At 39.6% G+C, this 25,160-nt stretch overlaps 1 protein-coding gene across 1 annotated transcript in view; it reads right to left on the bottom strand.

Annotated features, from left to right (window-relative positions):
• Positions 1–16,807, bottom strand: part of SPINK4 (serine peptidase inhibitor Kazal type 4) — a 37,808-nt gene extending 21,001 nt beyond the window's left edge. The window contains exons 1-2 of the mRNA XM_069087740.1: positions 16,753–16,807; positions 2,587–2,670 (exon numbers count right to left, since the gene is read on the bottom strand). Coding sequence (XP_068943841.1) covers positions 2,587–2,670; positions 16,753–16,807 — 139 coding nt within the window. The remainder of the gene's footprint in view (positions 1–2,586; positions 2,671–16,752) is intronic.
• Positions 16,808–25,160: the final 8,353 nt, after the last annotated feature.

Here is a 25,160-nt window from a genome sequence, read left to right as displayed (position 1 = left end):
TCAGATTGCAGAGACTCTGCCCACGCTAGGTCAAAAGTTATGCTTCTCCAACTTGGTTTATAATTTACAATGCCGGAACTGATAAAAGACAGAATGTCTGCAAACACACAATTTATTCAGATTGTCTAAGATTAACCCACAGTGCAATGGGCACTTTCGACTATCATTTCTCATAACACTATTGAGAGATGTGGTGAGTCAGCCGGGCTCGCCATAATTGGTAACTCTATTAACTCCGGAAATTGCTTCCTCTTGGGTCGTGAGAGTGTGGCCAACGTGGAAAGAGCATGGGGTGAGGAATCGGAAACTTGGGTTCAAGTCCTAACTCTGCCTCTGACTTTTCTATAGTCTTAAATCATGGAAACACACAATTTCATGATTTGAGATAATCTCATAACTTGAGTTTCTAAAAGGATCGAGAAGGATGGGAGACTCTCAAGAATGAAATTCGAATGACCCATTCTCCCATTATTTCATCAAAGGGGAAAAAAAGTGTGAGACAAAGAAATCAAAAAAGAAATTACTCTTTGGTAAAGGCAGACTTTAAAAGGACATGTACAAAAGACAGAAGCAGGGACTTGTAGCCAAGAAGGAATATAGAAGAAGAACATCGTCTTGTTTTTTGATCAGTGCTACAATCGATGATCCAGGGCAGTTGATAAGTGAGAATAGAAAAACAACCAATATTTCCAGTAGCTCTGATGAGAGTATTGGCCTCTCTCACACTTGGAGAGAGTGGAGGCAATTTATAAAAGCATAGAGAGTTTGTTAAAATAGTTCCTATATTGTAACGGAATGTGTTAACAATCAATCAATAAACATGTATAAAATACCTACTATGTGTTAGTCACTCCGCTAAGTGTTGGGGATACAAAAAAAAAGACAAAAGACAGTCCCAGGCCCTGCCCTCGAAGAACTCACGATCTGAAGGGGGAGGAAAAATGCAAATAAAAAATATGAAACAAGCAATATATAGGAGAAATAGGAAATAATTAAAAGAGCAAAGGTCCTGGAATTGAGCGAGGTTGGGGAAGTCTTCCTGTGGCAGGTAGGATTGTAATTGGGACTTAGAGGAAACAGGCAATTCACGTGTTTTGAGTGAATGTTGAATGACTGTCAACTCCACTAAGTTCTACCTCAAGGAAGCCAGCAGAATTACTCAGGCTTCTTTTTAAGTGCTTACACATCAAGCACCTGGCAAGGCAGGCCACCTGGGCACACCAGGATCTGGGGGGCTCTTGCCATATCCTACCTTTGTTAAATAAACCTGAGTTGATGCGAACTTCACAAGTTTAAGGTAAAATCTGTAGCAAATGAGGCTAATAGGAAATTAGTTATAGTTTCCAGTCAAGAACTGAGTCACTTAGAAGTGATAAGGGAACAATTCAGGGTGTGTTTGACTGAAGATGAACATCTGGTGATTAGAATGTCACTGGAATCATCAGACATCATAGCAAATGTCCACTTCCTGGGGTTTTACTGAGTGGAAACGCCCTGACTTTTCTTTCCTTTAGTCTGTGTCTGAAAACGCTTTCCTGCCAATCTCCATTGTTTACCTACCCTAAGATTCAGCTCCAAGCACTTCCTAAAACTAGGTTAGGAAGATAGGGTTGCAGGTTAGAGGTCTGTCTAGAAACAGACACCAAGGAGGGGAGCATTGTCAAGTGATGAGACACAGACACTAAGAAAGAAAGTCTTCTGGTGTTTTTCATTTTGGTTGTTTCTGGCCTGACTCCACAGAACAGGGGTCTTCACACTTTTTTGATTATACATTCTGGTGAACATTTTTCAGTTCAGTTGTTTTTCAGTCATGTCTTTGTGACCCCATTTGAGGTTTTCTTGGCAAAGATTTTGGAGCGGTTTGCCATTTTATTCTCCAACTCACTTTATAGATGAGGAAACTGAGGCAAATAGGGTGAAGTGACTTGCCCAGGGTCACACAGCTAGTCAATTTCTGAGGCTAGATTTGAACTGAGCAAGATGAGTCTTCCTGACTCCAGGACCTGAGCTCTATCCACTGTGCCACCCAGCAGCCCCCATATCTGTATTTATTTATTTATAAAGAGATCTGTAAATTTATAATTTAGAACTGTATTTGCTTATTTATAAATCATATTAGCCACAGTGGGAAAGTCAGAATGCCCCCTCTTTCCCATTGCCACTTACAGACTCTTCCCCTCCCTCCAACACTTAGCCACCTTTCCTTTCTTAAGGACAGACGGACAATATCACAGTCTAGGTTACTTTGAATATTCTTTGGGCATGAAGCAGTATAAAAAGAGAAGTGATCTGGACATGGTTGTGCCCTTAAATTTGTTTTGTCTTTCTTCCTTCTGCTCTTGCAATTCAGACTCGTAGGAGAGGCCAGAAAGGGGAAGAAATCAGTGTGATGTGGAAATGCATGGAAACCAGGGCCAGTATTGTCCAGAAGCAACCAGATTTCCACAGCTCCCTACAGGTACTGTGAGGAGCAAGCGATCCATTGACTAGGCCAAGGAAGTCTTTGTTATACTTCCCCCTGATTCCGTACTGAGATGGGGATCATTTCAGGAAACTGACCCATGAAAGGGCAGTGACACAACTTACCTGTGGCAAAGCGTGTACCTGCAGGGCACCTGGAAATCTCGTTCAGCCCTGACAAATCACCTGAAGGCTGACTTGCCTTTGTTTCTCACAACTGAAACCAAGCTCCTGGAGTCATGACTTCCTACTGACTTGCTTCACTGACACTGTTCTCTTTAGAAACTAGAATATAGCCAAATTTCCTGAGAGATTCAGAATCCCTGACTATGTCCAGGAGTTTTTGATGAGGAGGGGAAAAAGCAAGAAAATAGGATCCTGGTTCCTGTCACGTGTGTATCCTCTCGTCAGGGGTGTGCTGGTAAATGTTTAACTGGAAGAAAAGAAACAAGCACTCATACAGTGCCTGCTATTTGCCAAGAAGTGAGTGTGCTGAGCATTTCACACCACCTAGGATCCCCAGAAGGACAAGCAAACCAAACCAAACCACAAGACACACTTGCAAAATTTGGTCTTCGTTATTAACATTTCTCCATCATTTGGGGTAATTTTGGGGGGAAGGGGAGTAAACCCCATCCTACTTCCTTTCTTTATCTCCCTCAAACTCCAGAAAACACTGGACCCAGAGCATTTCCCCCAATTATTCCACTGGTTAGGTTTCTCAGCTGCTTATGCTTTACAATTAGCTTTTAAAAAGAGAAGGTAACTGCCATACCAATCAAACTACCAAAAAATTCTTTTATAGAACTTGAAAAAAAATAATAACAAAATTCATCTGGAAGAATAAAAGGTCCAGAATATCAAGGGAATGAATGAAAAAAAATTTCAAAGGAAGGTGGCCTAGCCATACCAGATCTAAAACTGTATCACAAAGCAGCAATCATCAAAACTACTTGGCCCTGGTTAAGAAAGAGTGGTAAATCAGTGGAATAGACTAAGTACACAGCAGTAGTCAATGGCCACAGTAATCTACTGTTTGATAAACCCAAAGACCCCAGCTTCTGGGACAAGAACTTACTATTTGACAAAAACTTCTGGGAAAACTGGAAAACAGTATGGCAGAAACTAGGTATAGACCAACATCTTCTGTATACCAAAATAAAGTCAAAATGAGTACACAATTTAGATATAAAGGCTGATACTGTAAGCAAACTGGAAGGTCAAGGAATAGTTTACCTGTTAGATTTATGGAGAACAGAAGAATTTATGACCAAACAAGAGATAGAGAACAATATGAAATGCAAAATAGATAATTTTGATTATATTAAATTGAAAAGTTTTTGCACAAATAATATCAATGCAACCAAGATTACAAGGAAAGCAGATAAGTAGGAAAGAATTTTTACAACCATTATCTCTGATAAAGGTTTCATTTCTAAAATATCTAGAGAACTGAGTCAAATTTATAAGAATACAAGTCATTCTCCAGCTGATATGTGGTCAAAGGATATGAAGAGGCAGTTTTCAGAGGAGAAATTAAAGCTATTTATAGTCATATGAAAAAATTCTCTCAATCACTTTTGATTAGAGAAATGCAAATCAAAACAACTCTGGGGTACCACATCACACCTGTAAGATTGGCTAACATGGCAAAACAGGAAAATGATAAACGCTGGAAATGTGGGAAAATCAGAACACTAATGCATTGTTGGTGGAGTTGTGACCTGATCCAACCATTCTGGAGAGCAATTTGGAACTATGCTCAAAGGGCTATAAAACCGTGTATACCTTTTGACCCAGCAATACCACTTTTAGGTCTGTATCCCAAAGAGATCATAAAAATGGGAAAAAGACCCACACATAAAAAAAATATTTGTAGCAGCTCTCTTGGTGGTGGCCAAGAATTAGAAATTCAGGGGATGCCTATCCATTGGGGAATGACTGAACAAGTGGTGGTATATGAATGCAATGGAATACTATTATTCCATAAGAAATGATGAGCAGGCAGACTTCAGAAAAACCTGAAAAGACTTGAATGAACTGATGCTGAGTGAAGTGAGCAGAACCAGGAGAACATTGTACAACAGGAGCAGCAACATGGTGTGATGACTAACTCTGATAGACCTATGTCTTCTCAGCCATGCAAGGATCTAAGACAACTCCAAAAGACTCATGATGGAAAATGCTGTTCACATATAGAAAAAAAAAACCTATGGAGTTTAAATGCAGATTGAAACATACCATTTGCTCTCTCCCTTTTTTTTGTTTCTTCTTTCTCATGGTTTCTCCCATTGATTCTAATTTTTCTTTGCAACATGACTAATGTGAAAATATGTTTAATATGAATGTATATATGGAGCCTATATCAGATGGCACGCCATCTTGGGGTGGCAGGATGGGAGGGATGGGGAGAAAATTTGGAACTCAAAATGTTATGGAAGAAAATGTTGAAAACTAAAAATAAATAATTTTTTTTTTTAAGAGAGAAGGTAAAACATGTTTTTTAGGGAAAGCTGGTCAGTCAGACTGCATTCCAGGTCCTCAGTATCTTCCCTGGGGAGGGTGGATCTGATCTTGAACAAAGTCTTGGCGGAAAAACACAGGGATATCAGCCAGAGCCTGATAACTGTGGCTCCCATGGCTTCCTGCTTGGAGCTAAGAAAATCCTGCCCCTTGGACACACTGACTAGATAGCTGCTTCCATGGGAAAATCTACCATGGGAAATGTTAGTGTACTAGCACTTGGGAAGAGACAGAGACAGAGACAGACAGACAGAGATAGAGACACAGAGAGACACAGACAGAGAATAAAAGGAGCTGCTATTTGGCATTCAGTGAAACGTTCCAGGCATTTCCAGACCAACCAACCCCCCCCCCCCCAAAAACAAACAAACAAACAAACAAACAAAAACCCCATAGTATTTACCTCTCTTGATTTCCTTAGGCTCTACTTTTGGGAGGAGTCTGGATTTGTTTGACTTTTTTTTTTTTGGCTTTTTGGAGGGCAATTGGGGTTAAGTGACTTGCCCAAGGTCATGTGACTAGTTTTTGTGTTGAGTGTCTGAGGCCTGATTTGAACTCAGGTCCTCCTGGCTCCAGGGCAGGAGTTGAGAGGTTTTTTGGTTTTTTTTTTTGCTTTTTGGAAGGCAGTTGGGGTTAAGTAATTTGCCCAAGGTTACATGGCTAGTTTTTTTGTGTGGGTGTTAAATGTCTGAGGCTGGAACCGAACTCGGGTCCTCCTGACTCCGGCCGTCACTTTACTCACTGTGCCACCTAGCTGCCCAGGAGTCTGGATTTGTAATTCCATCAGTCTGTGGGGGGCTCCCAGTATGGAAATTCTCTTTATTGGTGCAGATAATGATGATTATGATGGAGCCAGAGCTTATATATAGCACTTTTAAAGTCTGCTGGCACATTTACATGTGCTGTTTCATTTGATTCTCACTTGCAGCCTGCTGCCCCATTAGGTGGAATAGTACAAAGAATGCTGGACTTGGAGGCAGGAAAATCTGAGTTCACGTGTGACTTCAGACACTCACTGTGTGACCCTGAGCGAATCACTTTGCCTCAGTTTCCTCATCTAAAAATGGAAATAATTATAGCACCTACTTCCTGATGGTGACGTGAGGATCAAATAAGAAAATAATTGTAAAGTGCTTGACCCCATATCTGGCCCTTAGTGAGTGCTGCATAAATGTTAATTTTTGAAAAGGGTAACTTAATATTAATTTTGGCTTGTAGCTTTTTGTTTGTATTTTAACTTCAATGTGTGCTGGGGCACAGAGTTTGAGTGACTTGCCTCTGTAGGGATGTGCTGGAACCAGCCCAAACTGGCTCTCCAGAGCTGATTGTTAAATCTTCAGTGTGAACATCTATACCTAGGAAATCAGCAAACTCTACTAACCAGGACTTGATTTCCTATTTTGTTGATTGTCTAGATTTAAGAAAATGTTAATAATACAAATAAATTTAAAAGCATTTTTGTCCTACATATTAAAAAAATGGTAAACACTTATCATTTACTTGTCTATGATCACACATCAATTTTGTGTCATAAGCAGGACTTGAATCCTGACATTCCTGACTCCAAGATCTGCCTTCTGTCCGCTATCCCACACTATTTGTCCTAATTCTTCTATTACAATGAAACCTTCCATAGAAAACTATTGCCTCAGGGCAAATCTTCCTTTCTTTAAGGCTACCTAATAAATAATAATGGTTTTTAGAGGTGGAAAGGGCAGCTAGATGGTACAAAGTGCCAGGCCTGCATTCAGGAAGACTCACCTTCTCAAGTTCCAGTCTGGCCTCAGACACTTACTTGCTGTGTGACTCTGGACAAATCACTTAACCAACTGTTTGCCTCAGTTTCCTCATCTATAAAAGGAGCTGGAGAAGAAAATGGCAAACCACTTCACTATCTGCCGACTCCAAATGGGGTCATGAAGAGTGAGACGGGACTGAACTTACTGAATGACAACAAAAGAATTGGAAAGTGTCTGAGACTGTACGGCCCAGCCCCTTTATTTTATACATCAGGAAAACTGAGACCTCTTTTTTTTTAAGTTAGTTTATTTATTTTTAGTTTTCAACATTCTTCCATAAGTTTCCAATTTTCTCCGCCTCCCCCAAATGGCCTGCAATCTAGTATAGGCTCTCTCTCTCTCTATTCCTATTAAACATTTTCATGTTAGTTATGTTGTATAGAAGAATTAGAACAAATGGGAGGGAACATGAGAAAAAGAAAAAACAAAGCAAAACAAAAAGAAAGTAGTCTGCTTCCCTCTGCATTCAGACTCCATAGGTGGTGGATGGGATTTTCCATCAGGAGTCCTTTGGAATTCATTGAGGTCCTTGCATTGCTGAGAAGGAAGAAATCTGTCAAAGTCAGTCATTGCACGCTGTGGCTGTTACTGTGAACAATGAAAACTGAGATCTTAAGAGACAGTTCTTACTGAGCTCGATTAGTGTGGATAGCCCTGTCTAAGCTTTATTCTAAGTCCAGAGCCCCTCAAGCCTAGCTCTTCAAGCATCTGCATCTTCATTTTTGTGTTATCTTCATCAGGAAGGCAGAATTGTTGTGCTATGGGACTAGGAAGGGGGCAGCTTCTCTCAACAGTCTTAAGGAAAAGAGACTTTCTCTTTTCTACTCTGAGTGTGTCTAGGGGTAGCATAGAAAATCAGAGACAGCTAGGGTCTGACCTGATGTTCTAAAGTCAGTTCATGCAATAGTTTGCTATGTTAGGAGAAATATGTTACTGACACTGAAATAAATCTACCATAACACATAAATTATAGAGGTAAAAATCCATTACACTTCAGCATGAGTTCAGGAGTTAGAAAAATAACCCTGAACTCAGATAGGAATTTCTAACAAGTTTTATAGAGAAAATTACATCAGAGAGAAAAAGAAACAAATTATTTTACATATTGCAATCTCATACATTTTTAGACTATAAAAGTTAAGAAAAGATAGATTTGTAATTCCATGCTTCCTTCAATATCACAAAAGTTGAACAAACTTAGTTGAACAGAATCATAATCTCACGTATCACCTAAGGAAACAAACCTAGTTAAATAGACTCTAAAGGTAAACTCAAACATATTATAGATTAAACAACATTTAGAGGGTTCACAATGAGCTGACTGAGAGGGAGAGTCACACGCCTACAAGAGTAGCATCCACTTCGTCCACAAATGACGAAATGGCTTTGGAAAGCTCAGGCTCCCCATTAGCTTCTTCTCTGAAAAATATCAAACAGTCTTGACTTAATGCTACCATTTCATGAGTCAGGCTTTAGCCCAGTGAAGTTAATATGAACAGAAAACAGGCTTCAATTAACATAAAATGTTTCAGGAGGAATGGTATAATAAAAATTCATAAAAGGAAATTGAAAATTAAAAATTATCATCACAAACTATAGAACCAATTGTGTTGGAGGAAGGGAGAACGAGAGAACCAGCCTTCTTTCAGCACAGGAGTGTGGCTCTGGGGATTTACCTGCATGGTTTCCCCTGAATGTCTTGGTTTGTGTTCCCCTGTGTTTCATATATACTTGAGAAAATACTGTGTGTTAGGAAAACTGCCTAAAGTCTTGGGAATAGAATCCTCAAAGTCTAGGTGACAATGACTTAGTGTGTTAAGATCCTTCTCTATTTTCTCAAGTATACCTGTTTCAGATGTGGGACTCTTACAGCCAGAAGTCCTGAGACCCTGACACTTTGGTGAAGCCTGGGCTTATTTCCCTGACAACCAGAGAAATCAGCTTCTTCTTTCCCTTCCTCTTCCAGCAAATTAAATGTCTTTTATAGATACTAGAGTTGCCCTTTGATCTAATGTTTTCTCAGATTCAGAATCATTTGGTTTGTCCAGAGAAACCAGAGGCATATCTTGTTATTTAGTAACAATGAACCAATGTAGCTAAAGTAATATTAAAGGTGCTTCATCAACCATAGTCATTTAATAGTTATAAACTGATTTATGGAATTCTAGTCCCTCTCAACAGCTATGTGGCACAGTGGACAGAGTACTAGGCCTGGAGTCAGCAAGATTCCTGAGTTCAAATCTGGCCTCAGAAAAATGATATGCATATGAAGTCATACAAAACATTTTTTTCCATATCAGCCATGTTCCAGGAAGGAAAAATAAAGAAAAAATATTCTAATATGCACTTTGAGCTCATCAGTTCTCTATCTGGAGTTTTCATCATGAGTCCTCTGGGATTATCATGTGCATTGATCAGAGTTGCTAAGTCTTTCTTAGTTGAATATCTCTATAATTTGCTGTTACTGTGCATATTGTTCTGGTTTTGGTGACTTCACTTTACATTAGTTCATACAAGTCTTCTCAGCTTTTTCTGAAACCATCTCCATCATTTCTTTTTTTTGCTTTTTTTTTTGAAGGGGGGAGGGCAGGGCAATTGGGGTTAAGTGACTTGCCCAAGATCACACGGCTAGTAAGTGTATCAAGTGTCTGAGGCTGGATTTGAACTCAGGTCCTCCTGACTCCAGGGTGGGTGCTCTATTCACTGCACCACCTAGCCACGCCTCCACCATTTCTTATAAGCATGATAGTATTCCATCACATTCATACATCATTGTTCCACCATTCCCCAACTGATGAGAAACTGAGGTAATGCCTATCAATTGGGAAATGACTGAGCAAATTATGACAGATGACTGTGATGAAACAGGTAGTTTTCTTTTTTTTTTTAATTAATTAATTTATTTTTAGTTTTCAGCATTCATTTCCACAAGATTTTGACTTACAAATTTTCCCCTACCTCCACCCCAAGATAGTGAGCCCACTGAATACCCCTTCCCCCAATCTGTTCTCTCTTATATCCTCCCCCATTCCCCCTCTAACTTTCTGGTAGGCCAAGATGGATTTCTAAAACCCAGTGCCTGTATATCTTATTTCCCAGTTGCATGTAAAAGACATTTTTTTTTAAACATTTGTTTTTAAAACTTTGAGTTCCAGATTTTTCCCCTTCTTTCCTCCTCACCCACCCCCACTGGGAAGATAAGCAGTTCAATATAGGTTGTACATGTGTAGTTACACAAATCATTTCCATAGTAGTTATATTGTGAAAGGCTAATTATATTTCCCTCCATCCTATCCTGCCCCCCATTTATTCTATTTTCTCCTTTGACCCTGTCCTTTTTCATAAGTGATTGCTTCTAACTACCCTCTCCCCCAATCTACCCTCCCTTCCATTCTCCCCCCTCTTATCCCTTACCACGTTATTTTCCTGTAGTGTAAGATACCCAGTTGAGTGTGTATGTTATTACCTCCTTAGGCCAAATTCCATGAGAATAAGGTTGTCCCATTCTCTTTCATCTTCCTGTTCTTCCCTTCCATTCTAACAGTTTTCTCTTGCCTCTTTTATATGAGATAATTTACCCTACTCTATCTCTCCCTTTCTCCTTCTCCCAATAAATTTCTCTCTCACCTCTTAATTTTATTTTTTAGATATCATCCCTTCATATTAAACTCATCCTGTGCCCTCTGTCTATGTATACATGAACATACATATGCCCACACTCACATATATATTTATATACATATACACCCTCCTACACATACATATATATGGATACATATATATTCCCTTCAACTACCCTCATACTAATAAAAGTCTATGAGTTACAATTATCATTTTTCCATGTAGGAATGTAAATAGTTCAACTTTAATAAGTTCCTTATGATTTCTTTTTCCTGTTTACCTTCTCATGCTTCTCTTGTTTCTTGTATTTGAAAGTAAAATTTTCTGTTCAGCTCTTGTTTTTTCATCATGAATGCTTGAAAGTCCTCTATTTCATTGAATGACCATATTTTCCCCTATAGCATTATACTCAGTTTTGCTGGGTAGGTGATTCTTGGTTTTAGTCCTAGCTCCTTTAACCTCTGGAATATCATATTCCAAGCCCTTTGATCCCTTAATATAGAAGCTGCTAAGTCTTGTGTTATCCTGATTGTGTTTCCACAACATTCACATTTTTCTTTCTGACTGCTTGCAGTATTTTCTCCTTGACCTGGGAACTCTGAAATTTGGCTGTAATGTTCCTAGGAGTTTTTTTTTAGGATCTTTTTCAAGAGGCAATTGGTGAATTCTTTTAATTTCTATTTTGCCCTCTGGTTCTAGAATATGAGGGCAATTTTGCTTGATAATTTCTTGAAAGATGGTGTCTAGGCTCTTTTTTTGATCATGGCTTTCAGGTAGTCCAATAATTTTAAAATTCTCTCTTCTGGATCTATTTTCCAGATCAGTGGTTTTTCCAATAAAATATTTCACATTGCCTTCTATTTTTTCTTTTGTTTGGAACTGTTTTATAGTATCTTGATTTCTTATGAAGTCATTAGCTTCCATTTGCTCCAATCTAATTTTGAAGGGATTATTCTCTTCAGTGAGTTTTTGAAATTCCTTTTCCATCTGGCAAATTTGGCTTTTTAAGGCCTTCTTCTCCTCACTGACTTTTGGGCCTCTTTTGCCATTTGAGATAGTCTATTTTTTAAGGTATTATTTTCTTCAGTATTTTTTGGGGTCTCCTTTAGCAGGCTGTTGACTCACTTTCCTGATTTTCTTGCATCATTCTCATTTCTCTTCCCAATTTTTCCTCCACTTCTCTTACTTGATTTTCAGAATCCTTCTTGAGCTCCTCCATGGCTGGTAACCAGCTCATATTTTCCTTTGAAGCTTTTGATGCAGGAGTTCTGACTTCGCTGTCTTTCTCCCACTACATGCCTTGATCCTTTTTGTCCCCCCAAAAGGAATCTATGGTTTGATTACATTTCCTGGGCTTGCTCATCTTGCCAGTCAATTACTTGACCTTTGAGCTCTTTGCCATGGTAGAACTCTGCTTCCAGAATGGAGAGAGCTTTGTCCCAAATCATGGGGTTTTTGCAGCTGCCAGAGCTATTAGGAGGGCACCCTCTCTACAGCCCCTACAAGATCTGGCTCACTGGCCTCACACCCCAAGACCAAGATCCAGATCCAAGCAGGTTAAAGCAAAAGCGATTATCCTCTGAATGGTCATGCGGTCCCCATACATCTACAGGCCAGGAGCTCCTGAGGCAGCCACACCATGCTGGCTTCACAGCCGCTGCACCTCTGCTGCTTCTCGCTCTGGGGGCAGGGGCCAGACCACATTCTTCCATTCCCCTTGTTCCAACACAGTTCCATGCTGACCTTTTACTTTGTCTTTGGCATTTATGGGTTGAGAAGTCTGGAAAGCACCACAGCGGTTGGTGATTCACTCTTCTGAAGTCCGGTTGGGGCCGCCCTGGGGCTGGAACCATGCGGCTCAGATGGGACTGTGCTGGGCTCCCAGATCACTGGGATGAACCCTTCCTGTCAGCCTTCTGGGCTGTCTTCAGCGGGAGATTTGTTTCTCTCTGTCACTTTTTGGCTTCTGTAGCTTTAAAATTTGTTTAGAGTAATTTTTTACATGTATTGGTAGTGATTGGAGTTGGAGCTCATGCCAAGTTTGTGCTTCTACTCCACCATCTTGGCTCTGCTGAAACAGGTAGTTTTCAAAGGAATAAATTCAAGATGTGAAATCATATTAAAAAACAGAAAAATACTCAAAGTCACTAAACTATATAAATATGAATTAAAGCAGCTATGAAGGTTCTCTACCTCACATCCAGCAAAACAACAAAGATGACAGAAATTAAAAATGGCCATTGTTGGAGAGGCTGTGAGAAAACACATTAATACACTATTGGAACCATGAATTTTCTAACCATTCTTGTAAACAATTTGGAACTCTCCTCCAAAAGTCACTAAACCATGCATATCCTTTGACCTTGTGATACCATTGCTAGGTCTGTGGCCCAAAGAAAACAAAGAAAGAAGAAAAGAACATATTTCTATCTTTATAGCTTTAGAGAGACATATCTCTATATAACTATATATCTACATTGATCCATCTATTTAATTAAGCTTTTATTAAGCTATTAAAGTCATATTTAGCTTTTTGAGATTTCTTTTTTGGAGCCTTACCCTGCCATCCAACCTATGAGTTATCTCTCCAAGCTTTTTGTCCTCTGAAAATTTGATAAATATACCCTCTTTGTTTTATTCGAATCACTGATAAACAATTTAAATAGCAGAAGGCCAAACACAGATTTATGGGATGTTCTACATAACAATTTTCCCTTCTAATTTGTTTGGGAAAGGTAAAGAAGGGTGCTCTATGCACTATATCTTGCCAAGTTTTCATTCATAAACATGGTGACTTTATACTGTTAGACCCTATAGTTTTTTAAGTTCTTAAAAAACACACCAGAACATCTTGGGTAAAGTTTTTTCTCAGGCACTTTAATAATAGCTGTTGGCATTTATATAATGCTTTAGGATTGACAATCTGCTTTCCTCATAATAGTCCTGTGAGATAGGTAGCCCAAGTTAAAGCATAGGTTGTACAGAGAACGGACGCATATTCTTCTCAGGCAGCAAGATGGGATTTCAGTTAGAGGCAAGGAAGGATAGGCAGACAAGCTAAAAAAAAATTGTACCATGTTAGTAATATCTCTTGGCTCTCAGTACCTTCTCATCACTAGTATATGAAAAATAATTGACTTTAATAAATAATCCAAATTGTTTTAACATGTAATTGGGGAAAATATGAAATATTATATTAAAAAACAAGTAACAAAAAAGTTGAATGTGTTATCTGAATTCTCTTCAGGAGACAAATTTGCATGACTGCCAGAAATAATTTGTAATTACAAATTACTGGTAAAAATGTTGAATGTTTTTCAACAAGGTATTGTTGAAGATATGATGATAGAGAAAGGACACTTTAATGTTTGAAAGTGAACACAGCTAAAAAAAAGAAAAGACATTTTAAGGTCACTTCTCTCTAAAACTATTGTGTCAAATTCAGCTTGACCTTTTCAGTCAATTCATAAATCAAAAGATCTCAGAGTTGAAAGACACTCTATATGTCATCTGAGGTCACCCATAACTGGAATCCCCTTTCCAGCCTTAGCTTAAAGATATCTAGTGGTGAAAAACATATATAATGCTTTAATGCAAATAGTGAACTTTCTTTAATTTGTTAAGATTCCTGTGTCTTTACAAATGGTTTCTCTTTTTATTTAGAATGGGAAGGAAACTGAGTTCACCAACAGCAGTGGTGGGGAAACTGGTGCAGCCCTTTGGCTGAATCCAAACTTCACTGTGAAGTTTGGATTCAGTCAAAGGGTCACACTTGAGTATCTAGAGTGCCACATGTGACCTCGAGTCTGCAGGTTCCTCACCCCAACCTATACCAACCCCTATCAAAATTATGGGTAGACTAAATGGAAAAATCATTCAAACCACTCGTTTGTCCAAGACGACCTCTTTTACACAGAATCGCTCTTAAAATGTGGTGCCCAGAAAAGAATATAATACTCAAGATGTGGTCTGACCAGTGGGGCCTAATTTTCATTCTAGAAACTTGGCCTTTTTCAGCGGCCTTACTTATCACACTGTTGACTGATGCTGAGTCTTGAATCATGGAAAATCTCCAGATTTCTTTCACATGAATTGTTATGAAAGCACATTTCCCCAGCCCTTTCATCTGTGCTGTTGATTATTTAAATGTAGATGGAGAGACTATACATTCATTCTTCTTAATGGTTTTGCTCATTTTGGTTTGTTCTTCTAGTCTGTCAAGATTATTTCATATATTTTATCTTGATTGTTTTTATTAGTTGGCCTTTCTAGTTTTGTGTCATTTTCAGATAAGATAAGCACAGCTTATATATATATATATATATATATATATATATATATATATATATATATATATATATATATATATATATATATATATTTTTTTTTTTTTTTTTTAAGCAATAGGGGTTAAGTAACTTGCTCAAGGTTACACGGCCAGTTATTTCTGGGTGTGGTGCTGAGTATCTGAGCCCAGATTTGATCCCCAGGTCATCCCGACACTGGGGCCGGTGCTCTTATTCTCTGAGCCATTTGGCCGCCCCCCAGCTTCTATATTTTCATCCAAATTACTGATAAAAATGTTGAACAGGACAGGGATGAAGAGAGAGCCCTGTGACTTGTTGTTAGAATCTTCCCTCTAGCTTGGGAATTCATTGTTCCATTAATCAGAACTCTTTGGGTAATGTTTAACCATTTATGAGTTCACGTAACTCTATTATCAGTCTATGACTTTTAAAAAATTAGTCCATGACCTTTTTTTCCTTTTTTTATCTTTTTTTAAAAAAGCAATCGGGGTTAAGTAACTTGATCAAGGTTACACGGCCAGTTATTTCTGGGTGTGGTGCTAAGTATCTGAGCCCGGATTTGATCCCCAGGTCATCCTGACACCGGAGTCGGTACTCTTACTCACTGAGCCACCTGGCCACCCCTAGTCCATGACCTTTTAACTTCCACTTACCCTCTGCCCTCTTCTCCCTTTCCATTCTTTGACAAGTTGGGGAAGATAGCTAGTCCTTGCTCCCTGGTGTTACTTCTAGTCTCTCCTCTACTGCCATAACTCAGTAACCTCTTCTCCTTTGATGTTCATTCATTCCTCATCAACCATTCTTTTCAAAATTCTGATAGCTGTTGTCAAATGACCTCCTGAACAGTCTCTTTCCTTCTTCAATGGCTTCAGTGCCTGGTTCATGTTCTTTCTCTCCTCCCCAACTTCTACTCTCATACTAGCAGACTTTAACATATATACTGATACTCCCTCAAACACCCTAACCTCTCAATTCCTCAACTTACTTATTTCTCACGACCACCCCACCTCAGCCACATACAGAGATAGTTATACCCTTGATCTTTTCATTATCCCCAAAATGCACCACTTCTGTGTTCAAGAACTCTGCGCTTCCCTGATCTGATCACAACCTGTGGTCATCCCACCTCTTCCTTTCAATCCCAAACCTGTTCTTTGTTCTCACTGCAATCTCTAGTTCTCTGACCCCTCACTTCTTTCCCAGGCCATCACTGCTGCACTAGTTACGCTTTCCTCCCATCCCCATCTTGACCCCTTGGTGAACTGGTTAGACTCACACTGCCTTCTCTCTGGTGTCTCACCTAGCCTATCACTGATGCTGCCCAGTCATACCTCGGCCTTGTATTACTCCCACAGTACATTGCCTTCATAGCTACTCATATGTAGCTGAACAAACAACAAAAAAGCAAACAAACCTCTCCCCCCTTCTTCTGAATTTCCCTGTTACTATGAAGATCACTGTCCTCCTTGCATTCATCCAGGTTCATAGCCTAGGGGGTCATCCTCGACTCTCTGTTCCTTTATACCTCCCCCCTATCCAACGTGTTGCAAGCTAAGTCGATTGTGCCTTAATAATCTTTCTCTCTCTTACAAAAGCCCTGTTCTCTTCTATGACACTGTTACCACCCTGGTGTAACCCCTCACCTCCTCTTGCTTAAACTATTGCAATAGCCTTTTGGTTGGTCCCTTAACTCAAGTCTCTCTCTACTCCATTCCAGCTGTCACCCCACTGTCAAACCCTCCCCCCCTCAAATCAAAGTCAACTGCAAGTCATACCATCATCTCCCTGATGTCATGGCCCTCTTCAAGAAGGAAGGACAAACACAGCAGCCACGGTGAAATTAATCTTAAAGCCCAGGACTGATCATGTCACACTTTGTGCCCCTCAGTAGATTCCAGTGACTCCCTGTCACCACCAGAATCAAATATAAAATTCTCCGGCTAGTGTTCAAAGCCCTTCGTAACCTGCCCTGCCCCCCTGACTTTTTTAATCTTGTTACATATGACTCCCCGCTACATATTTTGTGTTCAAGTGACACTGACCTCCTTGAGATTCTTGCTGAAGGACACTCTGGGCATCTTCACTGCCTGTCCCCATGCTTGCAATTTTCTCTTATTTCATCTCTCTTACTGACCTTCCTTCCTTTGAGTCTTGGCTAAAATCTCACCTTCTACAGGAAACCTTTCCTCTGGGCTAGGAGCTTTCCCTGTGAGCTTACCCCCAGTGTTCCCTGTGCACATCTTGTTTATGCGTGGTTGTTTTCATGTTGTCTCCCCTATTAGACAGGGAGCACCTTGAGAGCTGGGACTATCTTTTGTCTTTCTTTGTACCCCTAGCACTTGACACAGTACCTCACACATAGTAGGTACTTAAAAATGCTTATTGACATGGCTGGCACATAGTAGGTGCTTAATATTATTAGTTGATTGATTCACCTTGTCCACATGAAAATCATGAGAAACTTTGTCAGATATTTTTCTGAAAGGCAGTTCTACCATTTTTGTGGTTTTCTCCATATCTATTGACTTGTTAAAATTTCTTAGCTCCTTGCCTCTGTACCTGGCACCTAAAACTACCAAACCCAGTTTGTAGATTGAGAGTCATGTCCCAAGTTTCAAGACTAACCCAACCCTACATAGGATGTGAGAATATAAGGACCCACTATAACATTTTCTTTTCTTAAAAAAAAAAAACCCATTTTCTTCAGGGTGGCTAGGTGGCACAGTGAATAGAACATCAGCCCTGGAGTCAGGAGTACCTGAGTTCAAATGCAGCCTCAAACATTTAACATAAAAGCTAGCTGTGTATCCTGGGCAAGTCACTTAACCCCAATTGCCCTCCAAAAGCCAAAGCCAAAAACAAAAACATTTTCTTTTTGGTCCAACTTAATCAGTCTTTCTTCTGGTATTGCTTTGATTTTAGTTCCCTGATTTCTGAGTCCAAACCTTAAAGTTCTATTCCCAGTAACTGGTTTTCATTTTCTCTACTCTGATTTCTCCATAATTGAGTTACTGCTTTTTCTTATAGGTCTAGGCATTTATGTGACACAGAGCCATGGATTCAACTCAAACAAACAGGAGGTGACTAAACTGTGTGTGCAGGCTGCATATTGACCTAGAAAACCACATATTAATATTACCCATGTTTCACTGTATTTTTATTTATTCTTAAATACTTCCCAAATTCATTTTAAATCTGGTTCAGGCCTCACTGGGCAGCTTTATGGGTTGCATGTGAGCCTGTGAGTTTCCTGTTTGACACCTCTGACAGAGAGGATAGAGTACGGGGCTCAGAGCCATGAAGAACTGAGTTCAAATTCTGACATTTTCTACATCTGTGACCCTTGACCAGTCACTTAACTTCTCTGAGTCTCAATTTCTCTATCTGTAAAAGGGGGTTAATAATGGTATCTGCCTCTCAGGGTTGTGTAAGGATTAACAAGATAATACATGCAAAGCACCCTCTGCATCTCCATCTCCTGGTTTCACTGGCTTCCTTCCAGTCCCAACTAAAATCACACCTTCTACCAGAAGCTTCTTCTGATTCTTCTTAATTCAGTGCCTTCCCCCTGGCTGATTATTTCCAATTTATCATGTATATATGGCGTGACTATATATATACATATATGTAAAAACATATACATATGATGACATGGATAGTCTTTTGCTTGTTGTCTCCCTCACAAGAGTGTGAACTCATTGAGAACAGGAACTGTCTTTAGCCTTTCTTTGTATTCCTAGCATTTAGTATAACGGCCAGCGCATAGTAGGTATTTAATAAAGATTTATTGACTGACTGATGAAGAAGGCTCTCTCGATTGTTGAGCCAATAAGAAGAGCCCATGATTCAGAGGTAACATCAGAGCTCTCGGGCTCTCGGGCTCTCTTTCCATGAAATGAACTAGAATTTAGCAGAGGGAGATATACACATGTTCCAAGGCATGACTCCTAAGCCGGTCCATTCATGTTATGTTTATGAATGCTAATAATTCTCAGGAGCTAATTGTGTCATACTAGTAAAACAGGGAAGTATAGCTATAGGACTGGAAAAAGCTGCAAGTGGCCCTGATTTTAAAAAAGAGGGAGAGATGAGAGGGGATACTTCCAATTAGAGGCCAGTGATCTTGAGTTGTATATGTGGCAAAATTCTAGTTGCAAGTTAGAGTTGGAAACCAGTGTCTCCAACTGCCTGGCTTTACCTCAAGCTTAATATCAGCCAGAATTCATTTGCCATCTTCTAAGCAACACTGCTTGTTTTCCTCAACATTTCTCTCCTTTTTTCCCTTCTTTTTGGAGGGCACTTGGGGTTAAGTGACTTGGCCAAGGTCACACAGCTAGTTTTTGTGTTAAGTGTCTGAGGCCGGTGCTCTATCCTCTGCACCACTTAGCTGCCCCAACATTTCTCTCATTTTTTCCCTTCTTTTTGGAGGGCACTTGGGGTTAAGTGACTTGCCCAAGGTCACACAGCTGGTTTTTGTGTTAAGTGTCTGAGGCTGGTGCTCTATCCTCTGCACCACCTAGCTGCCCCAACATTTCTCTCCTTATCTCTTTGGCTGCCCACGTTTCAGAAGGTACAAAAGGACGAATCTGTCATGCAGCCTTAGCTCAGGGAGTCTCTATTGCAAGCATATTGGTTTCCTTCACAATTAGAGTGAGAAGAAAGAAGGCGGGAGAGAATTTAGACCTCAAAAGTGCAAAAGAATACGGAGAAGAAGATTTAAAGTTGTTTTTACATATAATTGAAGAAAAATGAAACATTGGAATTTTAAAAATAAAAGGCAAGTTGGAGCACCAGGGCAGATAGCAATCAGGTGGAATGACTAGAAGGCTGTAGGTTTCGCCGATGTCAGCAGAGGGCAGCAGCGGGCTCGCTGAGAACCAGCTGGTTTGGGCTATTCTGCCAATTAAGAGCTGGAGAGCACAGTTAAAGCAGGGCAGTTAGGGATCACTGTGGACAGAGCACTGGAATTGGTGTCATGAAGGCCCTCGTTCTTATCCTCAGATACTAACTGCAAGAGATGATGTTTTTAAGGCACTTTGCAAAATGCTGTATAAATGCTAGCAATATTAATTATTGTTGTCAAAGGTTTAGAACTGGAAGGGATCTTGTTGTTTGTTTCATTTGTGCCTGACTCTTCATACCTACATTTGGGGTTTTCTTGGCAAAGATCCTAGAGTGGTTTGTCATTTCCTTCTCTAGATAATTTTACAGATGAGGGAATTGAGGCAAATAGGGTTAGGTAACTTGCCCAGGGTCATATGACTAGTAGATGTCTGAGGCCAGATTTTAACTCAGGAGCATGAGACTTTCTGACTCCAGGCCTGACACTGGACACCTAGCTACCCCAAAAGGGATCTTAGAGGGCATCTAATAATTCAGCCAATCATTTTATAGATGTGGCCCAGAAAAGTTAGGAGATTTGCCAAAGATCACAAAAGTAGTATATGGAAGAGCCACATGTTGTCTGGATTTGAATCCAGGTCCTTTGACTCCAAGTCTAAGACTCTTCACTGCTCCACTTTGCTAGATAGTCTGAAGCCCATGTAGGGGAAGGAGGTTCTGATAGCAGAGGAGGTAGCCTGAGGGCTGGGTTGACCATAATAGGAGTAATTCCTTTCTATTCCCATTCAATTTTCTCCAGAGATCTATCATATCCAACTTTTCCAGAATTTTATTCACCTCCTTAACTTCTTTCCTGATTATTGTTTGGTTAGATTTATCTAGTTCTGAGAGGGGAAAGTTAAGATCCTCCACTAGTATAGTTTTATCATCTATTTCCTCCTATAATTCATTCAACTTCTTCAAAAATTTAGATGCTATACCATTTGATTCATACATGCTTAGTGTTGGTATGACTTCATTGTCTGTGGTACCTTTCAACAGATATAGTTTCCTTCTTTATCTCTTTTAATTAGATCTATTTTTTGCTGTTCTTTCATTTGAGATCATACTACACTTTCTTTGCTTCAGCTGAAATGTAATAGATTCTGCTCTAGCCCCTTACCTTTACCCCATGTGTATCTCTCTGCTTCAAATGTATTTCTTGTAAACAATGTATTGTAGGATTCTGGTTTTTAATCTATTCTGCTATCTGCTTCCATTTTATGGGTGAGGTCATCCCATTCACATTTATAGTTATGATAACTAACTGTGTATTTCCCTCCATGCTATTTTTCACTTATATATCCCCACCCCTCTCTTATCTGCCACCCTTTCCCTCCTCACAAGTATTTTACCTCTGATTACCACCTTCCCCAGTATACCCTCCCTTTTATCAGTCTCCCTTCCCCCTTCTATTATCCCTGTCTCTTTTTACTTCCTTATAGGGTAAGAAAAATTTCTTTATCCAACTGTAATGTAATGCCAAGGAAAGGCAACTTCCCAAGGTTCAAAATACCAGCATAGGCGCTCTCTATTTTATTCAGTGACAAACCAAGAACAGAGAAGGTCAAAACATGACATCTTTCAAAATACAGCATTTACTAAGGATGATTAAATAATCTCCAAGTACTACCCCACCCCAGGACCTTCCAATCATTCAATCAATTACAAAGTCCCAGTTCTAAATACCTCTCCACTCCTAGGCGGTACCTTCATTTAGTCCACCACAAAGCCCCTCTTCTCAAATGGAAATTAGTTTCCAAACATAAGTAAAATACATTCATTTACTCAACCATAGAACACAAAAAGGTCAAAAGTTCCCCACCCCTGGATCACAACTGAATCTACCCCAGAGTTACATCAAGTTTAAGCACAGCACTTAATACCCAAATGGAGGTCTTTTCTTCATCTTGACAGGAGGCAAGTTCTCAGCAATCTTAGTTCCTGGGGAGACAAGGCTTAGCAAGGCCACAAGATACATTGCCAGTCCCTGCATTAATTCATCCTCCATCTGTAGAACAGTCCTAGAACCCCTGAAAACATTAGCAAAACCCTCTCCCAGGATTTCTGTAAACATACAACAAGAAAATCCTTCTTCAGGGCTTCTGAGCCAACAGAAAGGTCCCCAGACCCCTGCAACAACAGCACTGTCCTTCACCAGTGGACAGTATTTACTCTGTCTGCAGGACAGTCTCCAGACCCCTGCAACAACAGCACTGTCCTTCGCCAGTGGACAGTATTCACTCTCTGTCTGCAGGACAGTCTCAGGATCTCTTAGCCAACAGCCAGGTTCCAGGACTTCTTCAACAAAAGGACTGTCTTTCACCAGTGGACAAATCTGGCAAAACAACATCAAAACAGACAGACAAAGTACCAGCAAAACAGCCATGTCTCCTCAGTCCTTGGCAGCTCAGGGGGCAGGTCTCAAAAGTCCAGGGCAATTCAAAGTGGCCCTCAGTCTCTCTCTGCCTCCATGAGGTGCTGCTTCCAAAAAAGTTCTTCTGACTCTTTCTTGTGTCTCTCCAAATCTACGTCACCAGCTCCTCCCAGTTCAGGACTTTCTTTTCACATCAACAAGTCCATCCCACAGGTGGGATTAACAAGCTCTGGGTTTTAACACAATCAGTTTGAAAACCAAGCCAATACAGGGGAATCTTTAATTGCCATTACTATCACACCAACTGAGTATTACTCCCTCTTTAACCAATTTTGATGAGAGTAAGGTTTTAGATGTGTCTGTCACCTTCGCCCCCCATCTTCTCCTCTATTATAATAGCTTTTTCATGCCTCTTTTATGTGGGATAATTTATCCCACTCAACCTCTCCCCCTTCTTCTTCCAGTGCAATTTTCTTTTTCATCCTTTATTCATTTTTTTGGGTATCATCCCATCAAAGTCACCTTATTTCCACACCCTTTATCTACATATACTCTTTCTAATTGATCTTATAGTAATAAAATTCCTTTTTTTTTTTTTTTTTGCTTTTAGGAGGCTAATTGGGGTTAAGTGACTTGCCCAAGTTCATATGGCTAGTTTTTGTGTTAAGTGTCTGAGGCCAGATTTGAACTCAGGTCCCCTGACTCAAAGGCTGGTGCTCTATTCACTGTGCCACCTAGCCACCCCAGCAATAAAATTCTTAAGAGTTACAAATATTATCTTGCCATATAGAAATATACACTTTAACTTTATTCAATTTCTAACATTTTTTTTCTTGTTTCTTTTTTACCTCTTCATGTTTTCATTGAGTTTTGTATTTAGAGGTCAATTTTTTATTCTGCTCTGGTCTTTTAATCAGAAATCTTTGAAAATCTTCTACTTCATTAAATATTCATTTTCTCTGTGGAAGATTATATTCAGTTTTACTGGGTAGGTGATACTTGGCTGTGATCCTAACTCCTTTGCCTTCCAGTATATCATATTCTAAACCCTCTGGTTCTTTAATGTGGAAGCTACCAAATCCTGTGTAATCCTGAATATAGCTCCATGATATTTGAGTTGTTTCTTTTTGGCTGTTTGTAATACTTCCTCCTTGACCTATCTGGGAGCTCTGGAATTTGGCTATGATATTCCTGGGAGTTTAGATTTTGGGATCTCTTATTTTTTTAATAACTGAGGATGACCTTTTAAAATTATATTTGCAAATTAACACAGCATGTGCAACAGGATCGGATCTTTAGGTGGGTAGATCAAATAGTTGTCCAGAATCCAGTAAAATCGTAGTCACTGATGGTCAGTGTAATCACTGAAGCAAGATCCATAAATGTAATTTAGTCTAACTTGATGAAGCCAATGTCTTTTGCATACTGCCGGAAGCATGGCGACACGTGTTCAGGCTGTACTTGTGTATCAGGCCCATGCCAGTTCAAACAGATGCAGCACGACCAAGACCCCTGGCTAAATTTGTGAGGGTGACTCCAGTAGAGCTGCTGGTGACCCATGGTGCCACTTGCAAAGACCAGAGACAAAAAACAAAAACAAAAACAAAAAAACTTGGGATCTCTTTTAGCTGGTGATTAGTAGATACTTTCAATTTCTGTTTCTTTCTTTTCCGTTCTTCTGTTTGTAGTGCTTCCAGTTTCATGCTGCAATGTCCTTGAGCTGGTATTACTTAGCTGGATATCTTGTTAAACTTACTTTAAACTGGTTTTTACCCTCCACCACTTCTCTCTGTTTTATACTTGTAACGTATTACAAAATCAGTTTGTTTTCTAACTCAGGGTTGCCTTTAGCAGCCATCTCTCTCTGTCAGATGTTTGGTAATTAAAGTGCTTTTGGGCCCCTTTTAAGTCTCTTTGTTGTTGCAATTAACATATATTGGCTGAACTTCTAGATTAAATTATTGCAGTTGGCAATATATTATTTCTGTTGTTTATTTTTAATTTTCAATAACATTTAAATAATTTAAGGTTGTCATTTTAATTGTATACTACATAGTTTTCCTTTGTTTCTTTCTCGCCTTTCCTTCTTTTCACTTCTCATCTTTCCTTCCTTTTTTCTTCTCTCCTTCCCTTTCCTCCCTCTCTCTTCTTTCCTTCTTCTTCCTTTTCCTTCCTTCCTTTCTTCTTCCCTCCCTCTATCCCTTTCTTCCTTCTTTTCTTTCTTTCTTATTTCCTTCCTACTTGAACTTTCAGAATATGTACAGATGGTCTATGGTTTCCTGTCCATTTACTGTGTGGTGGAAAAGGGCCTTTGATTGGCTAGTACGCTAGAACTGGATGTATACATAAGATGTACTAACAAGTCAAATTGATCTCTGTTTCTCCCTAGCTGTATTAGAGTGTGAAAGACAAACTCCTTTGGCCTCTGGGCGGAAGAGAGGCCTTGGTCTCTCTCTTGGCTAAAGTCATCATAAAACTTTGAGTGTATGGTAAAACCATGCTGGCTCTTGATCATCATTGTTTCCTATTCTAAATGTTCAATAATCATCATTTTAAGAATACATTCTAGGGGCGGCCAGGTAGCACAGCGAGTAAGAGCACCGGCTCCAGTGTCGGGATGACCTGGGGATCAAATCTGGGCTCAGACACTCGGCACCACACCCAGAAATAACTGGCTGTGTAACCTTGAGCAAGTTACTTAACCCCGATTGCTTTTAAAAAAAAAAAAGAATACATTCTAGAATTTTGCCAGGAATTAGCCTGTTGTTTGCAGGCCCCTTTTCCTTCCCTTTCTAGAAAATTAATACATTTGCCCTTCCTGTCATCCCCTGTTTTTCAAATATTATTAGCAGTGGCTTAGCATTTATATTTACCAGTTCTTTTATACTCTGTAATGTAATTCATCTGAGCCTAGTGACTTCAACTTCTAAGGGACAGCTATTCTTTAGCTTATTTTTTTCTTATTTAGCATGAGTTTTAATTCCCTTTCATTTTTGTTCTGTCTTTTCTGGTCTGAAAATCATTCCCTTTGGCAAATAAAACAGAAACAAAATTAAAAGTTAATAGCCTTACCTTCTCACTTTTTTATTTTTTTGCTTTTTGGAGGGCAGTTGGGGTTAACTGACTTGCCCAAAGTCACACGGCTAGTAATTGTGTCAAGTGTCTGAGGCTGGATTTGAACTCAGGTCCTCC

The sequence above is a fragment of the Petaurus breviceps genome, unplaced genomic scaffold, assembly GCF_028583685.1.
Source record: "Petaurus breviceps papuanus isolate PSGF00001 unplaced genomic scaffold, PetGlider_PUasm1.0 183, whole genome shotgun sequence".
Classification (NCBI taxonomy): domain Eukaryota; kingdom Metazoa; phylum Chordata; class Mammalia; order Diprotodontia; family Petauridae; genus Petaurus; species Petaurus breviceps.
Note: the sequence above shows the minus strand (reverse complement) of the source record. Positions and strands in the feature narration are given on the sequence as shown.